The sequence below is a fragment of the Bos grunniens genome, chromosome 3 (assembly GCF_055505025.1).
Source record: "Bos grunniens cultivar Pamir isolate PY7600 chromosome 3, Bosgru_T2T1.0, whole genome shotgun sequence".
NCBI classification, from domain to species: Eukaryota; Metazoa; Chordata; class Mammalia; order Artiodactyla; family Bovidae; genus Bos; species Bos grunniens.
The window spans coordinates 43,672,137-43,699,483 of record NC_141167.1 but is presented as its reverse complement, the minus strand read 5'-3'; the positions used below and the strand labels follow the sequence as shown (position 1 = coordinate 43,699,483).

Below are 27,347 nucleotides of genomic sequence, written 5' to 3'. Positions count from 1 at the left end.
GAAAGATCCAGCTTTAGAACATCTTTTATTCACTTAACAAGGACTTAAGGAACACTTGCTAAATGTCAGGTGCTAGAGGCCAGAGAGACATCACTGGAAAAAAAAAGTTACAGTTCCTAACTTCATGGAGGTTACAGACTAGTAAAAGAAACCAATATTAAACAAATCATTGACCAAACGGCAGTCATTGTGATGAGCGGCACAGAGAAGCAGCCTGGTGCTATGCAAATTGCATGGGTGCACGGGTCCTAGTCTGGTCCCAGGGGTTGCAAATTTCCTATAGAAAGAATAGTCAAGCTGGAACTTAAAAGATGAATGAGAACTAACCACTTTCACGAGCTATTTTAAACACAGAGGAAAGTCCAGAGATAATATACCAAACATCTATAAAATCACCATGTAGATTTTTAATTATTAGTATTTTGTCTTGTTTTGGTCAGAACCTTCTTTAAAAAAGAAAAGCTTTACAGACATTGTCAAAGCTCTCTTGGCCCAGTTGGAAGGAAGATAGGTGTCAATTGCATAACCACTAGATTTGTTACCCTGTTACAGAAATTTTTGCATTATTTTTTATATTTCATAATAAAAAATGTTTTAAGAGATATTTTATCTAATTTATTATTCTATAAAATGTAAAATCTAATGAGATAATTTAAAACAAGTGATGAAAGAGAAACTTTTCAAAACAAATATTTGAAAAGAAAAGTAATACAATTATGAATGATTTTCTTAATAAATATATAAACAATGACTCAGCCTAAGAGGAAAGAAGTGCCATGACAGCAGGGAAGGTCTAAGGGATTGGAGTATGCCTATGAGGCAAGAGCACTGCATGGACAGAGAAAGGGGACATGGGGACACCGGAGGACATTGAAGAGGAGGGTATAGCCAGGGCACTGTGAGCTGTGACAACAGATTTGCATTTTTTAATAAAAGAAATGGAACATCACCGATTATGTTTAAGCAGGAAAGTAATATAATTAGATTTGTGTTTTTAAAAAAATCTTTCTGGCTGCTACCTGGAAAATAGATTAGAGAATGTAAGAACGGACATGAGGCTTTGTCCAGGCAAGAGGCTCCGGTGTCTGGTGGAGGGAGCATGGTGCTGGCAGCGAAATGCAGAGCAATGGACAGAGGCGAGAGCTCTTCGGAAGGCTATTGGGTTGGCAGGACTTGATGACTGCCCAGTTGTGCAGTGGACTGGGGTGTTGGGGAGGTGAAAGGGAGAGGCAGAGTCAGTGAGGACACCTCCCTGATTGCCTCCTTGATCATCTAGGTAGTTGGCGCCGTCATCGTCTGAACAGGAAACCAAAGAGGAGGGGAAAGTTTAGGAGACAGCTGATGAATTCATTTTAACTGAGTCGGGCTTGTGATGCCAGGCCGATACCCAGATGGTGATAACAAGTTGGTAGTTGGATACAGGGGCCAGAGCTCAGAAGACAGATATGAAATGGGGATTCATGGTAACCACTCCCACATTGACAGGTGGCATTAAAAGCCTTGGGAGTGGATGAGACCACATAGCGAGAGATTAGAGGGGAAAGAGAAAGTTAAAACTGACAGGACCCAGAGACCAGAACAAAATCTTCACGACACCTCACCATCAACACCAGACTCGGAGGAACAGGAGATCCCCACCTGTGCCTGGCGTGGATTCTCCCATGTAGGGCTGAAAACTTAGAGGATCAACAGTGGATGAAGGTCAGCCAAGCAATTTGAGAAGGCAGCCTCAGGGGATGGAGGAAGTGCTTTTTACTTACACCCTGATATCTCTGAAATAAGGCAGTCCCCTAGAGGGACACCACTGGAACTCTAAACATCCCTTGGGTGAAAGTCTCCAAGTCCACCTCCCTCCCATCCGCCTCCTGGGCATTTTTTGCAGTATTGAAATGCTCAAGTCCTAGAGGGTTGCTTCTCAAAGCTGAGGAAATCCGATTTCTTAGCTATGAAAGGAAATCTGGCTCCCAAGTGCCAGGGCTCGCCCAGAAAAGCTAACCTGTGCAATCTAGTTGGTTAAATATGAACTTGCCCAACATCAGCACATCACCCCGCCGTCAAGCCTCGAAGTCCCCAAGCTAAATTATGTAAGCTTTGTGGGTTTATTAAGAGCTATTTGTCAATTTAATAGTACAAAAACAAGGAGGAGCCAAATGCTCGACTGAGGCAGACAGATTTATGAAGAGTGTGACTCAGGTGCTTTCTCCCTGCAAGCTCCCTAATAAAATGCTGTAGTCACCTGAAGCCTATAAATGTCAGAGGAAAATTAGCTTGTACCTTAGAAGCAGCAGCTCCCAGAAAATAAATTGCGAGACTCTTGATACACACCCACCCACAAGCACATGTACATATCTACACCTGCATAATATGCGTGCACACGTGTCACTTACACGCCTGTATATGTGTACACACCCATGCAGATGTGTGCTGCTGCTGCTGCTGCTAAGTCGCTTCAGTTGTGTCTGATTCTGTGCGACCCCATAGACGGCAGCCCACCAGGCTCCCCCGTCCCTGGGATTCTCCAGGCAAGAACACTGGAGTGGGTTGCCATTTCCTTCTCCAATGCATGAAAGTGAAAAGTGAAAGTGAGGTCGCTCAGTCGTATCCGATTCCTAGAGACCCCATGGACTGCAGCCTACCAGGCTCCTCGGCCCATGGGATTTTCCAGGCAAGCGTACTAGAGTGGGGTGCCATTGCCTTCTCCGTGCAGATGTGTAGATGTATACAAATACTTGCCGGAAATGAGAAAAGCACTAATGGGAGTGTAACTCTTCCCTGTAACTAACACTCCTTTGCACAATTTACCACAATGTGTGTGTTGTGTGTGCACACACATGCACATCCAAGAAGTACAGTACATGTTAAGCAATGACAAAGGTGTGCTAACTAATCTTTCTTCCCCACAATGAAAAGAGCACATGGCTTGGCTCCTAGTATATTTACTGGAGAGGAACAGGGCTTTCTGAAGAAGGTGGCCTCTCAGCCAGGCCTCGAAGCTAGCCTGGGCTTCTAGAAGCTGGAGAGTTGGTGCGAATGGTGTTCTAGGAGGAAGGGAGCAGTCTGAGCAGAGATGGGAAAGTCAAGACCTTAGACATCAGGCTTTCACTGGAGCATCAGGAAAAGCATGAAGGTAAAAACGGACAAGCCCGTCAGGGGCAGGGTCTTACCATGGAGGGTCTCGAATTTGGAGTGAAATAATTTGGATTTAATCTGCAGGACATGGGGAGTAGGAGACATTTTAAAGGGTTTCTATGGGAAAGTAACATGCTCAGGATTGTTTCAGGAAGACTAATCCTGCTCATAGGCTGCTGAGAAACTGGACATGGAAAATTTGGGAGGCTGTAACATCAGTCCAGGCCAGAATTTAAAACAGTGAGATTATGATTTTCTCTTAACATGGAAAGATGTTTGCACTTAAATTCTAAGGTTAAGTCAGTTGCAAGTTGATATGTATTATATACATAATCTCATTTTTGCAGATATAAATACACAAACACCTACAATGCACATCTGCACAGGAAAAGTCTGCAAGAAATACAACCAAATGCAAACACTGGTTACTCCTGGTTGATGGGATATTGGATCACTTTTTTAAATTTGATTTTGTGTATTTTATATTATTTTTACAATTAATGTTTTCTTGTGTTAAAAGCAAAGAAAAGGAGGAGAGAGGAGGGAAATGGAATCTGCCTTTACCAACCAGAAAATCCATCCAAGTATTTCCCTAAACAATAGAATCATCCACCTAGGAACTGGACTGGGCCTCTCCCCTCATTTAATAGCCCGGAGTCCAGGTCATGGTGACCCGAGCCAGGGAGGAAGCCACCAGAATGGAAAGGACACAGCATTTCCCTCCAGAGGTTTCTAATCACAGTCAGTCCTGGCACTGGAGAGTTAGACAACCTGGTTCAGGTAAAGACTGCCAACAGCAGTGAATCTGGGCTGCAACCTGAACAGGCTGCTATGCCGCTCACAGCCTGAGAACACCTTATTGCCAGTAGAGTTCAGGGAATATTATAGACCAACCCTATCACTGAGAAGCACAGAGAAACAGGACGGCGAAAGTGAAAGGGCTTAAAACTGCAGCACTTTCTTGTCTAGGGCTCGTTAACCCAGACCGCCTCAGAATCACTACTCCAACTCAGCCCAACTCCACCCCTTTCGCAGAATCTCATCCAACCACAGCAAATCACGTTCTCCAGCTCTTACTGTGGACCAGGCGCTGCTCTACGGGTGGAAAGTCCAGCGGCAATCAAAGCGGATTCCGTGGGCCTGACCCGGGGCATTTCATGTCCTTGAAGACGCGCCATACTTCTTCCTCCCTCTGCTCTTCCCGCTCCCCTCCTTCTGCCTTCTTAAACGTAGACTTCACGAAGCTGGAATTTGGTTGTTTTTTTCTCTCAGCTGTGGGCCCAGGACCCAGAACGCCTGCTCGGCCAATGGTAAGGGCTCCACAAACAATTGTTGAACCAACAGCCTTCACATGTGCTGTGTCTTCAACGGGAATCACACTTCCGCTACCGTCTTGTCAGGCTTATTCCTCTTAGCTCCTCTTGGCTCAGCTCAAACATCATTCTCTCCTAGAAGCTCTCTGGAATTCACTAGATTTTTCTGTTAAGGATTCCCTTGCCATCCTTGGCTTCTTCTCTTAGCACTTACATCACTGTAATTACATAATTACTTAATCAATCTCTCCTGTAAGTATAGACACTCCATGAATCCTGGGACTGGGCTGGTCTTATTTACTGCTATATATCCTCAGTTCCTGGCTTCCCAGGTGGCTTGGTGGTAAAGAATCCACCTGCCAATGCAGGAGACACAGGAGATGCATATTTGATTCCTGGGTTGGGAAGATCCCCTGGGGGATAAAATGGCAACCCAAGCCACCCTTGCCTGGAGAATCCCATGGACAGAGGAGCCTGGTGGGTTACACTCCATAGGATCTCAAAGAGTCTGACGTGACTAAGTACACCCAAACACACACCCCAGTTCCTAGCACAGAATCTGGTCCAGGGGAGTCACTCAAAGGTTGCTGACTGACTGAAGGAATGCATACAATTTGATGACCATTGAATTCCAGCTGGAAGCAAAATAATCATCTTTTCTGTGGTTACTGAAGATGCTCTTGGATAGCTGTTGGCAGAGTGAGTCCCAGCAAAGAGGCTAAGCCCCAGGGCATTTTTTGCTGCCTGGTCCTGCTTCTGAGAATAAATTCAGGAAACCGGAGGATGCACTGCGGTCACTGACTCATTCAACAAATATTTAGGTGTCATTCAGTTCAGTTCAGTTCAGTCGCTCAGTTGTGTCCGACTCTTTTCGACCCCATGAAATCGCAGCATGCCAGGCCTCCCTGTCCATCACCAACTCCCGGAGTTCACTCAGACTCACGTCCATCAAGTCAGTGATGCCATCCAGCCATCTCATCCTCTGTTGTCCCTTTCTCCTCCTGCCCCCAATCCCTCCAAGCATCAGACTCTTTTCCAATGAGTCAACTCTTCACATGAGGTGGCCAAAGTATTGGAATTTCAGCTTTAGCATCATTCCTTCCAAAGAAATCCCAGGGCTGATTAGTTGCGGTACAAAGAAGACTAAAGCAGGCTCTGCTTTGGAGGGGCTTCTAGTTTAGTGGTGGTAATGGAACTAACAAGATAAAGCCACGGGTATGTTGACAACTGTGTTAGTTTTCTAGGGTTATCATAATAAAGTGCTGAAGTGAGTAGTTTAGGAATTTATTGTCTCACAGTTCTGGGGCCTAGAAGTTCAAGTTCAGGGTGTCAGTAGGGCCATGCTCCTTCTAGAAGCATAGGGGAAGCTCTGTTCCAGGACTCTGTAATTTGGGAGTTTCTTGGCTTCCGGCAGCACGACTCCAAACTTTGCATGGCATTCTTGTGTATGTGTGTGTGCATGCTAAGTCACGTCAGCTGTGTCTGACTCTCTGCGACCCCATGGACTGTAGCCCTCCAGGCTCTTCTGCCCATGGAATTCTCCAGGCAGGAATACTGGAGTGGGTTGCCATTCCCTTCTCCAGGGGCTCTTCCCGACTCAGCGATTGAACCCACATCTCTCACATCTCCTGCACTGGCAGGCAGATTCTTTACCACCAGTGCCACCTGGGAAGCCCTCTTGTCATGTATGTCTGTGTCCAAATCCAGTCATATTGGATTAGAGCCCACCTTAAATGACCTCGTTTCAACTTGATTACCTCTATAAAGAGCCTATCTCAAAATAGAGTCACACCCTGAGATACTGAGAACCAGGACTCCAGTACGACTTTGGAGGAACACAATTCAGCCCAGGACAGAGCCAGTCTGAGAGAGGTCTGCACAGAAGTGGGGCAATAAGAAGAGATAATCCACTCCCAAGGGGTGGGGTGGAGGGTGAGGAATGTGCATAAAAGGCTTCTCAGATCATGGGAATCTTGGACTGAATCTTAAAGATGGAACGGGTGTTTTTCAAGTCATGTGCGTGTGGAGGTGCAATAGGGTGTGTAGCACAGAGATGGTGGGCAGGAACCAGGGGTGAGGGGTCCATACTTCGTTCCCAGAGGGCATGAGGGATTTGAGTCGCTGGGCTAAGGCCCGTGTGTCACTGTGGTCCAAGGGATATCTTCAGGGGAGGCCCACCAGCTCTCCCCTAAGAGACCCGAGAAGGTTGCCTTCACTGCTTGGATGAGTTGTCCACCTACAGGGGACCTGTCCTCACTAGGCTGGGACTTGATTCCACTGGTCCTCCCCCGACCCCCACCCCGGGGGCCTTCTTCTCCAGGCATCCCAGCATTCAGCAGGCTCACACACAAGACTGATGTATAAACCACAGGATGCCCATGCATGAAATTCCAAAGGGAAAAACGATGGTGGGCAGACAGCACACTCTGGGAGGGAGATCAGATCACTCCTTCGCTGAAGGCAAATCCCCGGGAAGGCCAAGTTGTCACGAGAAAGCCAGTTGATTCACCTATAATGAGAAAACCAATTTTGAAGAGTACTGGAAGTTCACGCTGGTTGGAACACCGTGTTCTTTCCCTGTTGAAAAAGGAATGCAGAAGCAGCCAAATCATCCAGCGGAGACTGTGAGCAAGGATCGGGGCAGAGGTGATGGTGGAACATTAAACGCATCTCGCAGCTCTGTTGCTCGCACTGCTCTCCCAGGCAGACAGGTTGCTGTGCCCGGCAAACCATACTGTTCAGGTCTGCCGGCCAAACTTGCTTCCTACTTGGATGCTGAGTGGACGGGCATTGCCAGCATCTGCCCCTGAGACTTGTCATTTTCAGCTTCTAAGTCTGGCCAGTGCCTGCCTCTGACAAGGTGACCCCCACCTCCACCCCCTCATAGTAACTGGGACTTTGTCTACTCACTCACAGTCACCATCAAGCCAGCTTCATCTATCCAAGAACACATTAAACACAATCTCTTAAATTTTTCCCTACAAATGGTTTATCTCAACTTCCGAGTCAGGTATTTCAATGTCTTCCTGTTTAGGTATTAAATATTTTCAATGTTTAACCCTTCACACATTTATTTCAGACTCCTGACTCCTCAGACTCCTGGCTGTCACTTCCTGGGGACAAACACCAGGAAAAAAATATAGTTCTTTCTAATTAGGAATTTAATTACCCTTTTTCATCCTGGGCATGGAAACCCTCCCTCTTAGGTTGCAGGAGACCACAGGGCTTGTGGAATAAGTGGGATTTCATATGCAAAAGAGAGGAAAAGGTCATCTAACTGTCGCATCTTCTGCCGCCCCCTTCTCCTTTTGCCTTCAATCTTTCCCAGCATCAGGGTCTTTCCAAAGATGGTTAGATAACATCACCAACTCAATGGCCATAAATGTGAGCAAATTCTAGGAGACAGTGAAGGACAGAGAAGCCTGGTGTGCTGCAGTCCATGGGGTCATAAAGAGTCAAACGTGATTTCTTAGTGACTGAACAACAGTGAGGAAGACAAGTGCTCAGAGCTGGGGGAAGTCTCACCATTAGGCTCAGGCCAGGGATGGATTTTGCTGGGTTTGCGTCACAGAGGTCATCTTATCAGAGGGTTAACAACACAAACGCAACGAAACAACACAAATACCATACACAGCTGGGTTCCGATCTCAGCTTTCCCTTAGAGACGGCTCTCAACCTCTCTGAGCCTCTGTTTGTAAAATGGGATAATAATACCTGTATCTCCTGGAAAGATGAAGTAAAATAACACACAGTGCTGCACACACAGTAAGCATTTTTCCTTCCTCTTTACCTTCTGTTTTTTCCATTATTGGAAAATTTCCCATAAAAGTCTTGTGTGCTAAGTGGCTTCAGTTGGTTCTGACTTTTTGTGACCCCATGGACCGTAGCCCACCAGTCTCCTCTGTCCATGGGATTCTCCAGGCAAGAATACTGAAGTGGGTTGCCATCCCCTCCTCCAGGGCATCCTCCCGACACAGCAATCAAATCCTTGTCTCCTGCAAGTCTTGCATTGCAGGCGGTTACCATGGAGCCAGTAGGGAAGCCTTGCTAAGTTGCTTCAGTTGTGTCCGACTCTTTGTGACCCCATGGAACCCGCCAGGCTCCTCTGTCCATGGGATTTCCCAGGCAAGAATACTGGATCGGGTTGCCATTCCCTCTCCAAGGGATCTTCCCATCCCAGGGATAGAACCCATCACATCTCTAATGTCTCCTGCATTGGCAGGCGGGTTCTTAGTACTCTACAAAAATCTCCTCTCTATCCTCCCTGCCCACCCTCAACCACCAGTCAATTCAAAGCAGTGAGAGAGGTCCAGCAGTTAAATTTTCTTCTTTTCTTTTTTAACTGTCTTAAACACAACCTAATATCCACGTCTATGTATTTACTTCCAAGATTTACTTTAAAATAATGCAATGAGGACATGGGGAAATGGAGTGTATAGAGGAAAGACGACTGGCCATGAGTTGATAGCTGTTAAAGCTGCATAATGGGGTACAAGATGATGCTATGAAAGTGCTGCAGTCAAAATGCCAGCAAATTTGGAAAACTCAGCAGTGGCCACAGGACTGGAAAGGGTCAGTTTTCATTCCAATCCCAAACAAAGGCAATGTTCAAACTATCGAACAATTCCACTCATTTCACATGCTAGCAAGGTAATGCTCAGATCCTTCAAGTGAGGCTTCAACGATATGTGAACCGAGAACTTCCAGATGTACAAGCTGGATTTAGAAAAGGCAGAGGAACAAGAGATCAAATTGCCAACATCTGTTGGATCATAGAAAAAGCAAGAGAGTTCCAGAAAAACATCTACTTTGGCTTTATTGACTATGCCAAAGCCTTTGACTGTGTGGATTACAACAAACTGTGGAAAATTCTTCAAGAAATGGGAGTACCAGACCACCTTGCCTTCTTCTTGAGAAATCTGTATGCACATCAAGAAACAAGAGTTAGAACCAGGCGTGGAATAATGGACTGGTTTAAAATTGGGAAAGGAGTACGTCAAGGCTGTACATTGTCACCCTGCTTATTTAACGTATATGCAGAGTAAATCATGTGAAATGCCAAGCTGCATGAGGCTTAAGCTGGAATCAAGATTGCCAGGAGAAATATCAATAATCTCAGATATGCAGATGACACCACCCTAATGGCAGAAAGTGAAGAGGAACGAAAGAGCCTCTTGATGAAGGTGAAAGAGGAGAGTGAAAAAGCTGGCTTAAAACTCAACATTCAAAAAACAAAGATCATAGCATCCGGCCCCATCACTTCATGGCAAATAGGTGGGGATACAATGGAAACCATGACAGAGTTTTTTCTTGGGCTCCAAAATCACTGCAGATGGTGACTGCAGCCATGAAATTAAAAGATAACTTGCTTCTTGGAGGAAAAGCTATGACAAGCCTAGACAGTGTATTAAAAAGCAGAGACATCACTTTGCCAACAAAGGTTCATTTAGTCAAAGCTATGGTTTTTCCAAGGATCATGTATGGATGTGAGAGTTAGACCATAAAGAAGGCTAAATGCCAAAGAGTTGATGCTTTCAAACTGTGGTGCTGGAGAAGACTCTTGAGAGTCCCCTGGACAGCAAGGAGATCCAACCAGTCCATCCTAAAGGAGATCAGTCCTGGGTGTTCATTGGAAGGACTGATGCTGAAGCTGAAGTTCTAATACTTTGGCCACCTGATGCAAAGAACCAACTCATTGGAAAAGACCCTGATGCTGGGGAAAATTGAGGGCAGGAGGAGAAGGGGATGATGGAGGATGAGAGTTTGAGCAAGCTCCGGGAGTTGTTGATGGACAGGGAAGCCTGGTGTGCTGCAGTCCATGGGGTCACAAAGAGTCGGACACGACTGAATGACTGCACAACAACAATGGGTACAAGGGAATCCACATACCATTCTCTGTACTTTTGTATATGTTTGACATTTTCTATATCAAAATTATTTTAAAAATCATATTGATAAGTTTCTATTTGCCAGACACTGACAGAGGAGAGAGGGTTTGAAAGAAGAATAAATTCAGACCCTGAGGAGTTCACAGGTGGGTGGAAGAGACAGTTGTGATAGTGGTCATTTCAAGCAGAACAATAAGGAAAAACAGTTCAAGTGGCGGGGTTGGGGCGGGGGGCGGTCAGTGGAGCACCTGGGGGAGAAGGACAGCTCTCCAGCTTCTGCTGTCCTCCCTAGACCACGTTGCTGGCTTACACAAACGCAGAGAAGGATTATGTCTGAATGGACATCATTCCTATCATGACCCGGTTCATACATTACCTCCCCCAAGAGCTGCTTCATCCTTCTCTCTTGCAAGTTGTGTTGAGTGCCTTCTTCCAAGCTATGTCTACCTTAGACTTTATGACGCTAAATAGAGTGGTTATATTTGGGTGTAGGGGGGAAGAGGGCAGTCGTCCATGAAAACCTTGGGTAATGAAAAATTCCCATAATTTAGGACCAACCCTGACAGAATGGCACGTTTGTCCGCTTACCATGCAATGGTGGCGCCCCCGTGTGGCAAAGATGTGAACATCATCTGCAAATGACCGGGTTCACCTGCACTCAACTTACAAGAATCCTCCCGTTTCTTCAATATTTGCACATAAATGAGACAATATATTCCTACCATACTCCCTCAAATCTTCGGTGTAATTTAAAAATGCACAAAAGTTGACTCCTGAACCACCATTGTCTATTTATCCTCTGACAGGCCTTCTTCCTCACCTCTTTTTTCCCAGCTGAGTAGGAGGGAGGGAGGAAGGCAAGACAGAAGGGAGGGTAAGATTAGACAGAAAGACTGACTTCTATTCCTCTCCCCTAACCCCCCAGCTCAGAGGCATGTCACGTGAGAATCTGACATTAGCAATCATCTTTTCTGTGCTGAGCAGTAATTGACATATGCTGCTGCTGCTGCTACTGCTAAGTCGCTTCAGTCGGGTCCAACCCTGTGCGACCCCATAGATGGCAGCCCACCAGGCTCCCCCGTCCCTGGGATACTCCAGGCAAGAACACTGTAGTGGGTTGCCATTTCCTTCTTCAATGCATGAAAGTGAAAAGTGAAAGTGAATTTGCTCAGTCGTGTCTGACTTCGCAACCCCATGGACTGCCAGCCTACCAGGCTCCTCCGTCCATGGGATTTTCCATATACATGATGATAAATCCTAATTCTGTCTAGCTCCCCCATCTTGGGCTTGTCATTTTTCCTTCCAAAACCTTCATTCTCCCATCCCTCATGATTAAGAGCAATACTGACCAGACTTCTGAAGGGTCATAGAAGGGTCATATGAGAGAACGCTGGAGAAAGCCCTTTGAACGCTGTAAAGCTGTGGACTCATGTCAGGGGCGTTGTGACCGGCTGGCACAGGGCATCCACAGCCTGGCACTTCCGGGTGACTCACCAGCTTCTTATGTGAGCCCATCTCACCAGAAGGCCCTGAAGGTGGCTGAACTAATGTTTGCAAACCACTTTAAAGAGGAGAAGGGTTTTAAAACCTCTTGGATCACTTCGGGTTAGATGACTTCTTTACAAGAAGAGCAAATGTGGACATTTCTCTTCCTTTTAATTTTCTTTCAAAAAGGGAGACAACTCACTCCCTCATTAGTTACAGTGTTTGAATTAGCCAAGTGAGGGTAGAAGAGTTTGGTGGGGGCAGAGTTATTTAAAATATTACTATCGTTATTTTTAATGGGAAGAGCAATGTGTATGCTTATTTTTTAAGTGTAAATGATATAGGAGTACAGAAAAAAGGGAAAAGCCCAACTCTTCTAATAGTACCTCCATCCCTTCCCAGAGGTGGCCACTGTTTGACAGACATAAGAGATTTCAGTACATACGGCCCTGCAATTTTCTTCTTTCACTTAACCATAAATAGTAGCTTGGTTTTTTCTTTTTACAAAGACAAAAATGTTTAAAGAAATTTAGAAAGCAATATAAATGTTTTACCAAGGGGACTACGTATTCTGCTTCTTGACACACGTATCCCAGTGTCTGCTGCAGCACTGTTCACAATAGCCAGGACATGGAAGCAACCTAGACGTCCATCAACCGAGGAATGGATAAGGAAGATGTGGTGCGTGGATACAATGGAATATTACTCAACAATGAAAAGGAATGAAATTGGGTCATTTCTAGAGACATGGATGACCTAGAAACTGTCATACACAGTGAAGTAAGTCAGAAGGAGAAAAATAAATACCATATATTAATGCATATATGTGAAATCTGAAAAAATTGGTATAAATGATCTTATTTACATAGCAGCAATAGAGACACAGACATAGAGAATGAAGGCACAGATATCAAGGGGAAAGATGGGGTGGGAAGAACTGGGAGCTGGGATTGACATATATACACTGCGGCTGCTGCTGCTGCTAAGTCGCTTCAGTCGTGTCCGACTCTGTGCGACCCCAGAGACGACAGCCCACCAGGCTCCCCTATCCCTGGGATTCTCCAGGCAAGAACACTGGAGTGGGTTGCCATTTCCTTCTCCAATGCATGAAAGTGAAAAGTGAAACTGAAGTCGCTCAGTCGTGCCTGACTCCTAGCGACCCCATGGACTGCAGCCTACCAGGCTCCTCCGTCCATGGGATTTTCCAGGCAACAGTACTAGAGTGGGGTGCCATTGCCTTCTCCACATATATACACTACTACTATGTATTAAATGGAGAAAGCACTGGCGCCCCACTCCAGTACTCTTGCCTGGAAAGTCTCATGGACGGAGGAGTCTAGTAGGCTGCAGTCCATGGGGTCGAGAAGAGTCGTGTCACTTTCCCTTTTCCCTTTCATGCATTGGAGAAGGAAATGGCAACCCACTCCAGTGTTCTTGCCTGGAGAATCCCAGGGACGGGGGAGCCTGGTGGGCTGCCATCTGTGGGGTCACACAGAGTCGGACACGACTGAAGCGACTTAGCAGCAGCAGCAGCATGTATTAAATAGACAGCAAATGAGAACTTACTTTGTAGCACAGGGAATTTTACTCAGTGCTCTGTGGTGACCTAAATGGGAAGAAAATCCAAAAGGAGAGGATATATGTATGCATGTAGCTGATCCACTTTCCTGTACAGAGGAAATTAATGCAACATTTTATATATTCTTTAAGTTTATTTTTTGATTGAAGGATAATTGCTTTACAGAACTTTGTCGTTTTCTGTCAAACATCACTATGAATCAGCCATAGGTATACGTATGTCCCCTCCCTCTTGAACTTCCCTTCCATCTCCCTCTCCACCCCACCCCTCTAGGTTGATACAGAGCCCCTGTTTTAGTTCCCCAAGACATACAGCAAATTCCCATTGGGTCTGTATTTTACATATGGTAGAAGGCAATGGCACCCTACTCCAGTACTCTTGCCTAGAAAATCCCATGGATGGAGGAGCCTGGTGGGCTGCAGTCCATGGGGTCACTGAGGGTCGGACACGACTGAGCGACTTCACTTTCACTTTTCACTTTCATGCATTGGAGAAGGAAATGGCAACCCACTCCAGTGTTCTTGCCTGGAGAATCCCAGGGATGGAGGAGCCTGGTGGGCTGCCGTCTATGGGATCACACAGAGTCGGACACGACTGAAGTGACTTAACAGTAGCAGCAGTGTAAGTTTTCATGTTACTCTCTCCATACATCTCACTATCTCTTCCCCAGTCCCCATATCTATAAGTCTGTTCTCTATGTCTGTTTCTCCATTGCTGCCTTGCAAATAAATTAACCAGTACCATCTTTCTAGACTCCATATATATGCATTAGTATACAATATTTATCTTTGTCTTTCTGACTTACTTCATTCTGTATAATAGGCTCTAGGTTCATCCACCTCATTAGAACTGACTCAAATGTGTTCCTTTTCAAGGCTGAGTAATATTCCATTGTGTATATGTACCACAACTTCTTTATCCATTCATCTGTTAATGGACATCTAGGTTGCATCCATGTTATCCGTTCAGCTCAGTTCAGTCGCTTAGTTGTGCCCAACTGTTTGTGACCCCATGAACTGCAGCACGCCAGGCCTCCCTGTCCATCACCAACTCCAGGAGTCCGCCCATGTCCATTGAGTCGGTGATGCCATCCAACCATCCCAGCCTCTGTTGTCCCCTTCTCCTCCTGCCTTCAATCTTTCCCAGCATCAGGGTCTCTTCAAATGAGTCAGCTCTTCAAATCAGGTGGCCAAAGTTTTGGAGTTTCAGCTAGCTATTGTAAATAGTGCTGCAATGAACATTGGGGTACCATGTGCCCTTTTTAATTTTGGTTTCCTCAGGGTATATGCCTAGGAATGGGATTGCTGGGTCATGTGGGTGGTTTTATTCCTAGTTTTTTAAGGAATCTTCATGCTGTCTTCCACAGTGGCTGTATCAATTTACATTCCCACCAACAGTGTAAGAGGGTTCCCTTTTCTCCACATCCTCTCCAGTATTTATTGTTTGTAGACTTTTTGATGATGGCCATTCTGACCAGTGTGAGGTGATATCTCATTGTAGAAACTAAGACAACATTTTATAGCAACTATTCTCCAATAAAAATTTTGTTTAAAAGGACCTGTTTTTGCAGGCAAAATCAACTCATGGAATGTCATCCTAGCATCTGAGGGAAAGGATGCCCTGTGCCCAATGTTGTCGTGTTTGTCCTCCAAAACTAGAATGTGAGCTTCCCAGAGCCTAGGACAATGCCTGACACAAATCAGTGTTTGCCAAGTGAATAAACGAATGGCCTGTGATTCCACAGAATTAATCCCCACTGGGGCTTTCTGTGCTGCACGGCATCCTGCTTTCCTAGCACTTACGCACATTGGGTCATTCTGGCCTCAAACAATCCTCTAATTTGTGTTGCACTTTGTATTTCATTATATGGTCATTTTGTATTGTTGTTTTTCAGTCGCTAAATTGGGTTCAGTCTTTGCAACCCCTAGACTGTAGCATGCCAGGTTCCTCTGTGCTCCACTATCCCCAAAGTTTTCTCACATTCATATCTATGGAATTGGTGATGCTACCTAAAACCATCTCACCCTCTGCCACCCTCTTCTCCTTTTGCCTTCAATCTTTCCCAGTATCAGGGTCTTTTCCAGTGAGTCATCTCCTCTCATGAGGTGGCCAAAGTACTGGAGCTTCAGCTTCAGCAACAGTCCACCCAATGATTATTTTACAGATGGAAAAACTGAGTCCTAGTGAAGTCACAGAGCTGGGCCCAGAACCCAGGTGTTTTCTGGTCGCACCCATTCTTTGTATTCAGCAGTACCTGCATCTACTACATGTAATGTCAGCAGATAACAGAATCAGGTGAATGTCTACACAGCTGACATGTCTACACAGTCTACACACCTCACTTTGAGGTGAGGAGGGTTAATCCTCTTCAGTGTGTGAGCTGGGAGGGCTACTTTAGGTCAGGCACACTAAACTTCACGAAGGCCTCTGGTTTGCAAATCCATCTTCTGCCATCTGCTGGATGAAAGCAGCATTTCAGTACTGCCACTCATCAGCCACGGTAGCAGTTTCCATCGATTAAGATGCTTCTTGCTGTTGCTGCTAAGTCACTTCAGTCGTGCCCAGCTCTGTGCGACCCCATAGATGGCAGCCCACCAGGCTCCCCCATCCCTGGGATTCTCCAGGCAAGAACACTGGAGTGGGTTGCCATTTCCTTCTCCAATGCATGAAAGTGAAACGTGAAAGTGAAGTTGCTCAGTTGTGTCTGACTCCTAGCGACCCCATAGACTGCAGCCTACCAGGCTCCTCTGTCCATGGGATTAGCCAGACGAGAGTACTGGAGTGGGTTGCCATTGCCTTCTCCAAAGATGCTTCTTAGTGCCATGCAATTTCCATGTACAATTCCTTTCACTCCTCCAAGCAACTTTGTAAGGTAGGTTCAGTCTTATCCCCGTGTTTGGATGAGGCACCTGAGGTTCACGGTGGTTTAGGTACTTTGGCCATTTGATGCAAAGAACTGACTCATTGGAAAGACTCTGATGCTGGGAAAGATTGAAGGCAGGAGGAGAGGGGGACGACAGAGGATGAGATGGTCAGATGGTATTACCGACTCAATGGACATGAGTTTAAGCAAGCTCTGGGAGTTGGTGATGGACAGGGAAGCCTAGCGTGCTTCTGTCCATGTGGTTGCAAAGAGTCGGACATGACTGAGCGACTGAACTGAATTGAACCCACCTTATGTGTATTAGTTTCCTAGGATTGCTGTATCACATTACTGCAAACCTGGTAACTTAAAAACTGTAGGAATTTCTTCTCACATCATTATGGAGGCCAGATGCCTGAAATCAAGGTGTCAACAGAGGCGGACTCCTTCCAAAAGCTCTAGTGAAGAATATTCCCTGGCTCCCCCAGTTTCTGGTGGCTCCAGTGTTCCTTGGCTTGTGGCCACATCACTCTCATCCCTGCCTCTATCTCCACATGACCTTCTCCTGCTTCTCCCTGTGTGTCTCTCCTCTGTGTTTCTCTTAAAAGGACTGTGTGTGTGCTCTGTCATGTCTGACTCTTTGTGACCCCATGGACTGCAGCCCACCAGGCACCTCTGTCCATGGAATTTTCCAGGCAAGAGTACTGGAGCAGATTGCCATTTTCTGCTCCAGGGGATCTTCCTGACCCAGGGATCAAACCTGCTTCTCTTGTACCTCCTGGGTTGGCAGGCAGATTCTTTACCACTGCACCACCGGGGAAGCCCTAGATGGACATTTGTGTTCTAATTTAGAGCCCACCAAGACAATACAGAGTGACCTCTTCTCAAGCTCCTTCACTTAATTCCACCTATAAAAACCCTTTTTCCATAAGGTCACATTCAGGGTTTCAGTTTCCTGGGGTAAAAAGGTAAGCATATCTTTTAGGCGTGGGGGAGTAGCCACTCAACTCACTAGGCTATATTCTTGAGTTAATATGTTGCAGAATTTATGCTCCTAATTTTTGTTGCTGCTGCTGCTGCTGCTAAGTCACTTCAGTCGTGCGACTCTGTGTGACCCCATAGACGGCAGTGTCGTGCGACTCTGTGTGACCCCATAGACGGCAGCCCAACAGGCTCCCCGGTTCCTGGGATTCTCCAGGCAAGAATACTGGAGTGGGTTGCCATTTCCTTCTCCAATGCATGAAAGTGAAAAGTGAAAGTGAAGTCGCTCAGTCGTGTCCGACTCTTAGCGACCCCATGGACTGGAGCCTACCAGGCTCCTCCATCCATGGGATTTTCCAGGCAAGAGTACTGGAGTGGGGTGCCATTGCCTTCCTTGTTAGGTGGAGTCAAGACTGTTGCCAGCAACCCTCCCCTCTATATCTCCTCTCCCTCTCAATCCTTCCCCCTACTTCTTTATGTTCAGTGAAAGCAGAGGTAAAAAAAAAAATCCTTGCACCCTGAGTCTCTCTGCTGTTGCTCATTGCATAAGGTGACCACATGATTTACTATGGATCAAAGAGCAAAAGTGAGCATTAACGATTACCCTGTGAAGACAGGCACACCAGGACTGTGCGGACAAAACTGGATGCAGTGGGTCCCCACCAGGGCCTCCCCAGGGCTGGCCTCACCTGCCCTGTGCCTCTTTCCCAAAACTCTGTGCCTCTCTTTCCTGCTGCTTCTGAAGTCACTTCCATCTGCTGGAACCCTCCACCTGCCAGATGATCAGCAAACACTGAGGTCCCACAGACACCTGCCAAATGAGTGCAGAACTCCTTCTAAAAATATCTGTGGAACATGGACTTTGTGCTCCTAAATCGCTGGCACGCAATCCCTGACCTTGAGGCATTTATAGACTAGGAAGTGAGTGGCTGATAGCCAGAAGTGTGCTAGCTTCACCCATGGCCAAGTAAAGATCTCTGGCTGAGTGGGGACGCTGCAAGTGGGATAGGCTCATGGTGGGGAAATGGAGAGGAAGATGCTCCAACACAGCCAATCCAAGGGCTCAGCCCATCATCTCACGGAGCTCTCACATGCCTATGAAGACCATCAGTTCAGTTCAGTTCATTTCAGTCGCTCAGTCGTGTCTGACTCTTTGCGACACCATGAATCGCAGCACGCCAGGCCTCCCTGTCCATCACCAACTCCCGGAGCTCACTCAGACTCACGTCCATCGAGTCGGTGATGCCATCCAGCCATCTCATCCTCTGTCGTCCCCTTCTCTTCCTGCCCCCAATCCCTCCCAGAATCAGAGTCTTCTCCAATGAGTCAACTCTTCGCATGAGATGGCCAAAGTACTGGAGTTTCAGCTTTAGCATCAGTCCTTCCAAAGAACACCCAGGTCTGATCTCCTTCAGAATGGACTGGTTGGATCTCCTTGCAGTCCAAGGGACTCTCAAGAGTCTTCTCCAACACCACAGTTCAAAAGCATCAATTCTTTGGTGCTCAGCTTTCTTCACAGTCCAACTCTCACATCCATACATGACCACTGGAAAAACCATAGACTTGACTAGACGGACCTTTGTTGGCAAAGTAATGTCTCTGCATTTCAATATGCTATCTAGGTTGGTCATAACTTTTCTTCCAAGGAGTAAGCGTCTTTTAATTTCATGGCTGCAATCACCATCTGCAGTGATTTTGGAGCCCAAAAAAATGAAGTCTGACACTGTTTCCACTGTTTCACCATCTATTTCCCATGAAGTGATGGGACCAGATGGCATGATCTTCGTTTTCTGAATGTTGAGCTTTAAGCCAACTTTTTCACTCTCCACTTTCACTTTCATCAAGAGGCTTTTGAGTTCCTCTTCACTTTCTGCCATAAAGGTGGTATCATCTGCATATCTGAGGTTATTGATATTTCTCCCGGCAATCTTGATTCCAGCTTGTGCTTCTTCCAGCCCAGCGTTTCTCATGATGTACTCTGCATAGCGGAGAAGGCAATGGCACCCCACTCCAGTACTCTTGCCTAGAAAATCCCATGGACGGAGGAGCCTGGTAGGCTGCAGTCCATGGGGTCGCAAAGAGCCGGACATGACTGAGCGACTTCACTTTCACTTTTCACTTTCATGCGTTGGAGAAGGAAATGGCAACCCACTCCAGTGTTCTTGCCTGGCGAATCCCTCTGCATAGAAGTGAAATAAGCAGGGTGACAATATACAGCCTTGTCATATTCCTTTTCCTATTTGGAACCAGTCTATTGTTCCATGTCCAGTTCTAACTGTTGCTTCCTGACCTGCATAGAGGTTTCTCAAGAGGCAGGTCAGGTGGTCTGGTATTCCCATCTCTTTCAGAATTTTCCACAGTTTATTGTGATCCACACCGTCAAAGCCTTTGGCATAGTCAATAAAGCAGAACTAGATGTTTTTCTGGAACTCTCTTGCTTTTTCCATGATCCAGCGGATGTTGGCAATTTGATCTCTGGTTCCTCTGCCTTTTCTAAAACTAGCTTGAACATCTGGAAGTTCACGGTTCACGTATTGCTGAAGCCTAGCTTGGAGAATTTTGAACATTACTTTACTAGCGTGTGATGAACGTAGGGGTCCACTATCAAAAACCCCAACGTGTTTTGGAATTCAGGTATTTCCTAATTTTAGAGCAGAAGTATATAGTTAGCATTTTCCATTCTGTATCCAATGCTCTTGGGCTATACCTTCCTTAATGAATATATTCATAATTCTGTAGCAAAACATGTATATTGACAATAAATAAAATAAACACAGACTGTAAAAAGTTTCATACCAGTTCAAGGAAGGATTTTATGGCAAATTAATTCAGATCAATTAGATTTCACTGCCAAATGAGTTTCTTTAAAAAATGTCTTTGTGTGTGTGTGTGTGTGTGTGTGGCTTTGAGATTTGGGGATTGTAGATAAGCAATTGGAGGGCTATAGTATTTTCTCCAACTTGAAGACAAAGAAACTGAGGCTCAGAAAATTTATGAACCTTGCCCAAGACACAGAGTAAATGGTGTAATCATTTACTGGAATCAAGCATTTGTCTGCCTCCTGGCTCATCACTCTGTTTCAATTTTTTTTTTTTATTCAGGTAAGAAACCAGAGCCCAGTTATGATCAATATCCTGATTTCTGAGATAATATTGGCTTCTCCATTCTGCTGTCTGCGTAGAAACACTTGAACCAAAGTTTAAGTCATATGAACATGCACAATCTTTTTGTCTGCCCGTGTTTGTGGTACGCAGTTCTTGAGCCATCTGTAGCATGAAGGATTGTGTGGTTTCAGGCCTGGGGTGCAGTTCCTACTTGTGAACTTGGAAGGGGCTTTAATTAAAAAGTCATGCAGATGACAATACAGGCAAAGTTGCTTAGACAGCAAAACCAGACAGCTCCTTTTTGTTGACCTACTTCAAACACATAAGATTACTTAACTTTTATGAAAAGAAATAAAGTCCCCAGGAGAGTAATAATTATTCTTAACAGCACCTTTAAAAGAAATGTCTGATTAATAGAAAACATTCAATTCAAGAATAATTTAAAATATTGTTGGACTTCCCTGGTGGGGCAGTGGATAAGAATCCGCCTGCCAAGGCAGGGGAAACAGGTCCGAGCCCTGGTCCGGGAAGATTTCACATGCCACAGAGCAGCTGGGCCCCTACGCCACAACTACTGAGCCCATGCTCTAGAGCCCAGCAACCACAACTTCTGAGCCCATGTGCTGCAATTACCAAAGCCTGTGTGCCTAGAGCCTGTGCTCTGCAACAAGGAAGACACTGCAGTAAGAAGCCTGAGCACTGCAACGAAGAGTAGCCCCCACCTCAATGCAACTGGAAAAGCCCACAGCAATGAAGACCCAACACAGCCAAAAATAAAAATAATTTTAAAAAATATCTGTATGTCATTTGGATTGCTCTTGTCAAAAAAAGAAAAAAATGCTTGCCTCCTCATCCATCGTGTGGGATCAGATTCCCTGACCTGGCACCACCACCACCCCCACGCCCCCACACACACAGACACACAGATCCACAAACCCCACATACACACGTCTCTCCCATACACACCCACCACAAGCATACATGTATCACACACATACACACATACACAACCTGTGGGTGGTGAAGATTGGTTGAATTTGTTCTTCCTGCCCTCTCTGCTGGGATGTGGAATACTAAACTCTTTTGGACATTACTAACCCCAGCCAAAGTTGAGCTCTGGGAGATGGTGACAGACAGGCATGCTGCAGTCCATGGGGTCACAAAGAGTCGGACATGAATGAACAACAACAAAGTCAGCCAGTCAAGGATTCTGTCTTGTCAATTAACCACGTGACTTATCACCACTTTTTGGCCTCCTGGGCTGAGAATTCACTCCAGGCCAATAAAGATAGTAATCTTTCTGTGGTTAAACCTTTCAGCCTCTCCTCGAAACTATTTCACCATTGTTTTGTCTCTTGACTCAAAAGATGATATGCCCAGAAAATTCCCTTAACAGGTCAGTTTTGTGTTCCTCACACTTCCACAACAAGAAAGAAGCAAAAACTTAACTAAAATAATCCAGAGTTTTCCATTCAAATTGCAGCAATCACAATTATGATGATTTCTAGGTTACTAGCCTGCTATGTTGGAGACCTGGGTTCAATCCCTAGGTCAGGAAGATATCCCTTGGAGAAGGCAATAGTAACCCACTCCAGTATTCTTGCCTGGAGATTTCCATGAACAGAGGAACCTGGCAGGGTACAGTTTGTGGGTTGCAAAGAGTCAGATATGACTGACTAACACTTCCATATTCACTACTATGTTCCAGGCAACCTAGCATGCTGTGTGATTTATCTTGGGAGAGTGAAAAGTGATCAAATTACAGTTTTCAGGACTGCTGTATATTGTATGCAATAAATACAACAATAAATACTTCTATAGCATTGTCATCTGTCAGACTCTAAGGGCATTAAATGTAATCCTCTCACTGTAACCCATACAATAACCCTGCACAGGAGATACCTATGTTATGCCATTTGCAGTTCCATTCAGTTCAGTCGCTAAGTTGTGTCCAACTCTTTGCGGCTCCATGGACAGAAGCATGCCAGGCCTCCCTGTCCATCACCAACTCCTGGAGTCCACCCAAACCCATGTCCATTGTGTCGGTGATGCGATCCAACCACCTCATCCTCTGTCATCCCCTTCTCCTCCTGCCCTCAATCTTTCCCAGCATCAGGGTCTTTTCAAATGAGTCAGTTCTTCACATCAGGTGGCCAAAATATTGGAGTTTCAACTTCAACATCCGTCCTTCCAATGAATATTCAGGACTGATTTCCTTTAGGATGAATTGGTTGGATCTTCTTGCAGTCCAAGGGACTCTCAAGAGTCTTCATCATCACAGTTCAAAAGCATCAATTCTTTGGCGCTCAGCTGTCTTCACAGTCCAACTCTCACATCCATACATAACTACTGGAAAAACCATAGCCTTGACCAGACAGACCTTTGTTGGCAAAGTAATGTCTCTGCTTTTTAATATGCTGTCTAGGTTGGTCATAACTTTTCTTCCAAGGAGCAAGCATCTTTTAATTTCATGGCTGCAGTCACCATCTGCAGTGATTTTGGAGCCCCAAAAAATAAAGCCTGTCACTGTTTCTACTATTTCCCCATCTGTTTGCCATGAAGTGATGAGACCAGATGCCATGATCTTAGTTTTGTGAATGTTGAGTTTTAAGCCAACTTTTTCACTCTCCTCTTTCACTTTCTTCAACAGGCTCTTCAATTCTTCACTTTCTGCCATAAGGGTAGTGTCATTTGCATATCTCTGCCATTTTACAGATGGGAAAACTAAGACCCAGAGAGGCTAAGTAACTTTTCAAGGTCACACAGCTAGAAAGCAGTGTAGCTGGAATTATGATTGAGACACAGGCCCTAAAGTCATGTTCTTCCTGCCATGGTGTCTTATTCACTCCTGCATCCCAGATCCAGCACTGTATCTGGCAGAAATACATGCTGAACATATGTTCATAGAGGAAGGAAAAAAAGAAAGCGAAAGATGGTGGGGTGGCGGTTAGGAGGGAAGGAGGACACCTGTTTCAGAGACACATTTGCACAGTGATCCCCGTGGAAGTGAAAGTCTGGGGCCAGTTAGTAACTGGTGGTATTTTTCTGAGAGAGAAGAGCTGATGGGTCTTTGGAGGTTTGCTTTTGTGAGCTGTCTGCTGCAGCTCCACAAAGGGGGAAGCCTTCACCAAAGGACCAAGAACAGAGCCTATCAGAATCTGTTCACGATCCCACAGCAGGCTTACAAGGCCCTCCACGGGTCAGGGGTGCGATATGGGGAGCACAGAAGCATAGCTGGGTTGAGAACAATCATTCCTCTGGGTCATTCTCCAGTTTACTGTATTGTCTATTATTCGTAAGGAAATATTTAGACCTGGAGATTGTGAAGATCATGCTGACGCAGAGCAAAAGCCAAACTGTGGAAACAACTGGCCCTCTATTTCCTCGGGGGGTTCCAGGATATCAGTCAAACCTAATTAATATAAGTATCACTTTTTATAGGAGTTTTTTCTTTATATCCATCTCTCCTGCTAGCCCAAATGTTCCTAAGGTGCAAGGACCTTGTTACTCATCCTTGAAAAGGTGAAAGAAAGTGAAGTCGCTCAGTCGTGTCCGACTCTTTGCAACCCCGTAGACTGTAGCCTACCAGGCTCCTCCGTCCATGGGATTTTCCAGGCAAGAATACTGGAGTGGGTTGCCATTTTCTTCTCAAGGGGATCTTCTGGACCCAGGGATCGAACCCGGGTCTCCCGCATTGGAGGCAGACACTTTAACCTCTGAGCCACCAGGGAAGCCCATCATTTTTGACTCTTAGCGACCTCATGGACTGCAGCCTACCAGGCTCCTCCATCCATGGGATTCTCCAGGCAAGAGTACCGGAGTGGGGTGCCATTGCCTTCTCCTACTCATCCTTAGTATGGTGTAAATGATTAAACATGTCTCCTGGGGAGTCAGATTACCTGAGATAACATTAAGCCTTCATCATTTACTGTGTGGTGTTTGGCAAGTTACTTAATCTCTCTGAGCCTCTCTTTTCTTATTTGTTGAATAGGAAATAATGATGTTTTCCATAAGTAACTTCACCAGCTGCTGAGCAAAGTCTCTGGCTGCTGCCACAAGGAGGAAGTTGCCCCTGGGAAAAGGCTTACTAGGGGAAAAGGGAAAAAAGATGGCATTAAGGTAGGGTTCTGCATGCATTGTGTAATGAAAGTCTGATGACTAAATGAGAAATTAATGTAAATTGCTTAGCACGTGCCTGGCTCATATTGCACATGGCAACAAAGACTGTTTTTCAGTACTTACACTCCCCTTCTTTCTTTAATAATAATATCACCAATGTTTTAGTGGAGTGTGGGCCTGGTTTAGAAGGAAGGCTCTGGAGAACTGTGAAGAAATGCTGGGGTGTATGTGGCTAGGGGCAGGTATCCACTTGACTAAGGCCAAGGTCAAGGTGAGAGAAATACTGAGCACCCTGTCAGTGGTAGAGAGGAGTGGTGAGCATGAGGGTCCTTCCATGGCAGAGTTAGCCAGATCTTATGAATGACACAGGGAGAAAAGGAGGTGGCAAGGGAAGGAGGGGAAGCCGCCAGAGGACTCCTGGGTTCTCAGCATGTTGACCAAGTGTGGGGACTTAGTAATCAATAAGTCACAGAGCTAGAGAATGGAGGAGGAGAACAGGTGTGGGAGGCAGGTGATGAGCGTAGTCAAGGACACACTGGGCTGAAGGGCTGGGGGGATGCCCCATCCAGAGGTCCAGACAAGTTCCTTTGTTCGCCACCTCTATGGAATGGCATTTCATCAGCAGCATGAGTTCTGAAAAAGAATTTTGCAACAAACAGGAAAATGGTCTGTGCCTAGAAGATCAAAACAAGGCACAGTAACTTTCACAGGAGCACAGCCCACAACCGACCCTCAGGCATCTCCCCCTGCACCTCCCCCAGTCTCCTTTCCAAGCCTACAGCCCAGCCTGGCCTTGCTCCACACCTGGCCCCCTGGGCAGGAGACAAAAAGTAGGTATCCACAGCACAGAATGACCATGTCCATCTCATCAGCAATGGTTTCTATGGAATGTTTGGTCACAGGTTTTGTTTTGTGCAAGGTTTTGTTTTACTATGGTCGTTTCCATGAAAATAACTAACATAACTATGTTGAATTGCACAGCTAATGCTGGAGTCATTTCTCCACTGCAATTCTGCTCCCTGCAGATGTTTCCCTGCACTTCTGTTTTGCACTAACACCACGTAGATTCTTCCAAGTCTTGTAAAGCAACAAAAGGCCTGAAGCAAAGGTGCTACCCAATCTCCCAACCTCAGACCAGGGAGGTCAAACTGCAAGAATGGATGACCTTCTTTCTCTGTAGGGGTCAACTCACCACCTTGGAGACCCAGCCCAGTATTTAACCAATCCTTGTTGGTTCCTTTCACTACACAAAATTCTGGGTACATATCATCTTATTTAATTCTTGTTGTTGTTCAGTCACTAGGTTGCATCCAACTCTTTGCAACCCCATGGACTGCTGTATGCCAGGCTTCTCTGTCTTACTATCTCCCAGAGTTTGCCCAAACTCATGTCCACTGAGTTGGTGATGCTATCCAACCATCATATCCTCTGCTGCCTTCTTCTCCTCCTGCTCTCAATCTTTCCCAGCATCAGGGTCTTTTCCAGTGAGTTGATTCTTTGCATCAGATGGCCAAAATATTGGAGCTTTAGCTTCAACATCAGTCCTTCCAATGAATATTCAGGGTTGATTTCAGTTAGGATTGACTGGTTTGATCTTGCAGTCCAAGGGACTTTCAAGAGTTTTCTCTCTGAATTGTTTGTTTCCTCTGAGCTGCTCTCTCTTTCTCTTTCTCTTCATTTGCTTCCATCACCAGTAGACATTGAGTTGTCAGGATGAAAGAGGTTAGGTTGCAGCATTTACAGGGTTGACCAACCTAGACAGCATATTAAAAAGCAGAGACATTACTTTGCCAACAAAGGTCTATCTAGTCAAAGCTATGGCTTTTCCAGTGGTCATGTATGGATGTGAGAGTTGGACTATAAAGAAAGCTGAGCATCAAAGAATTGGTGCTTTTGAACTGTGGTGTTGGAGAAGACTCTTGAGAGTCCCTTGCTCTGCAAGGAGATCCAACCAGTTCATCCTAAAGTAAATCAGTCCTGAATATTCATTGGAAGGACTGATGTTAAAGCTGAAACTCCAATACTTTGGGCACCTGATGTGAAGAACTGACTCATTTGAAAAGACCCTGATGCTGGGAAAGATTGAAGGCAGGAGGAAAAGGGTATGACAGAGGATGAGATGGTTGGATGGCATCATCGACTTGATGGACATGGGTTTGGGTGGCCTCCAGGAGTTGGTGATGGACAGGGAGGCCTGGGGTGCTGCAGTCCATGGGGTTTCAAAGAGTTGGACACAACTGAGGGCCTGAACTGAACTGAACTGAGAGGTGGAGGTTGATTGAGTGTTGAAGTAGCACCCCAGCTTTAAATGCTTCAGCCCAGAAGCAGCACATGTCACTTCTGACCAAATTTCACTGGCTAGAGCTAGTTCCTAGGCAGAGATTGAGGTTGGGTCACAACTGTGAAAGCACCAAATTCTAACCACTAGACCAGTGTTCAATGACAGGGGTCTTGGCCCTTCAGCTTTGCAGAAAATAATTTCCACAAAGGTGGAAGGTAGTGAAGCAGGTAAAGTATTTATCAGGAAGAAAAGAGTACAGTACATGTGGAGAGGCATACACGTGGACTCAGAAAGAGAGAGAGGGTCACACACTAATGGCAGTTTGAATCACTTTTATGAGGCATTTCTTCTGAGTTTCCTTTGTCCAATCATTTAGATCTGCCTGGTTCACAGTTCATATCTGGTGTATCTCAGCATCCTCCCATACGTATGCACGCATCTCTCAGCCAAGATGAAAAGTGAAAGTTGTTCAGTCATGTCCAACTCTTTGTGACCCCATGGACTATGGCCCACCAGCCTCCCCTGTCCATGGAATACTCCAGGCTATAATACTGAAGTGGGTAGCCTATCTAGTGGATCTTCCCAACCCAGGAATTAAACCAGGG

At 45.7% G+C, this 27,347-nt stretch overlaps 1 protein-coding gene across 1 annotated transcript in view; it reads right to left on the bottom strand.

Annotated features, from left to right (window-relative positions):
• The window catches only part of GADD45A (growth arrest and DNA damage inducible alpha), a 160,860-nt gene extending 156,367 nt beyond the window's left edge, over window positions 1–4,493 (bottom strand). The window contains exon 1 of the mRNA XM_086390504.1: window positions 4,207–4,493. Within this exon, the coding sequence (XP_086246630.1) occupies window positions 4,207–4,307 (101 nt within the window). The 5' untranslated portion in view covers window positions 4,308–4,493. The remainder of the gene's footprint in view (window positions 1–4,206) is intronic.
• Between the last annotated feature and the right edge of the window lie 22,854 nt (window positions 4,494–27,347).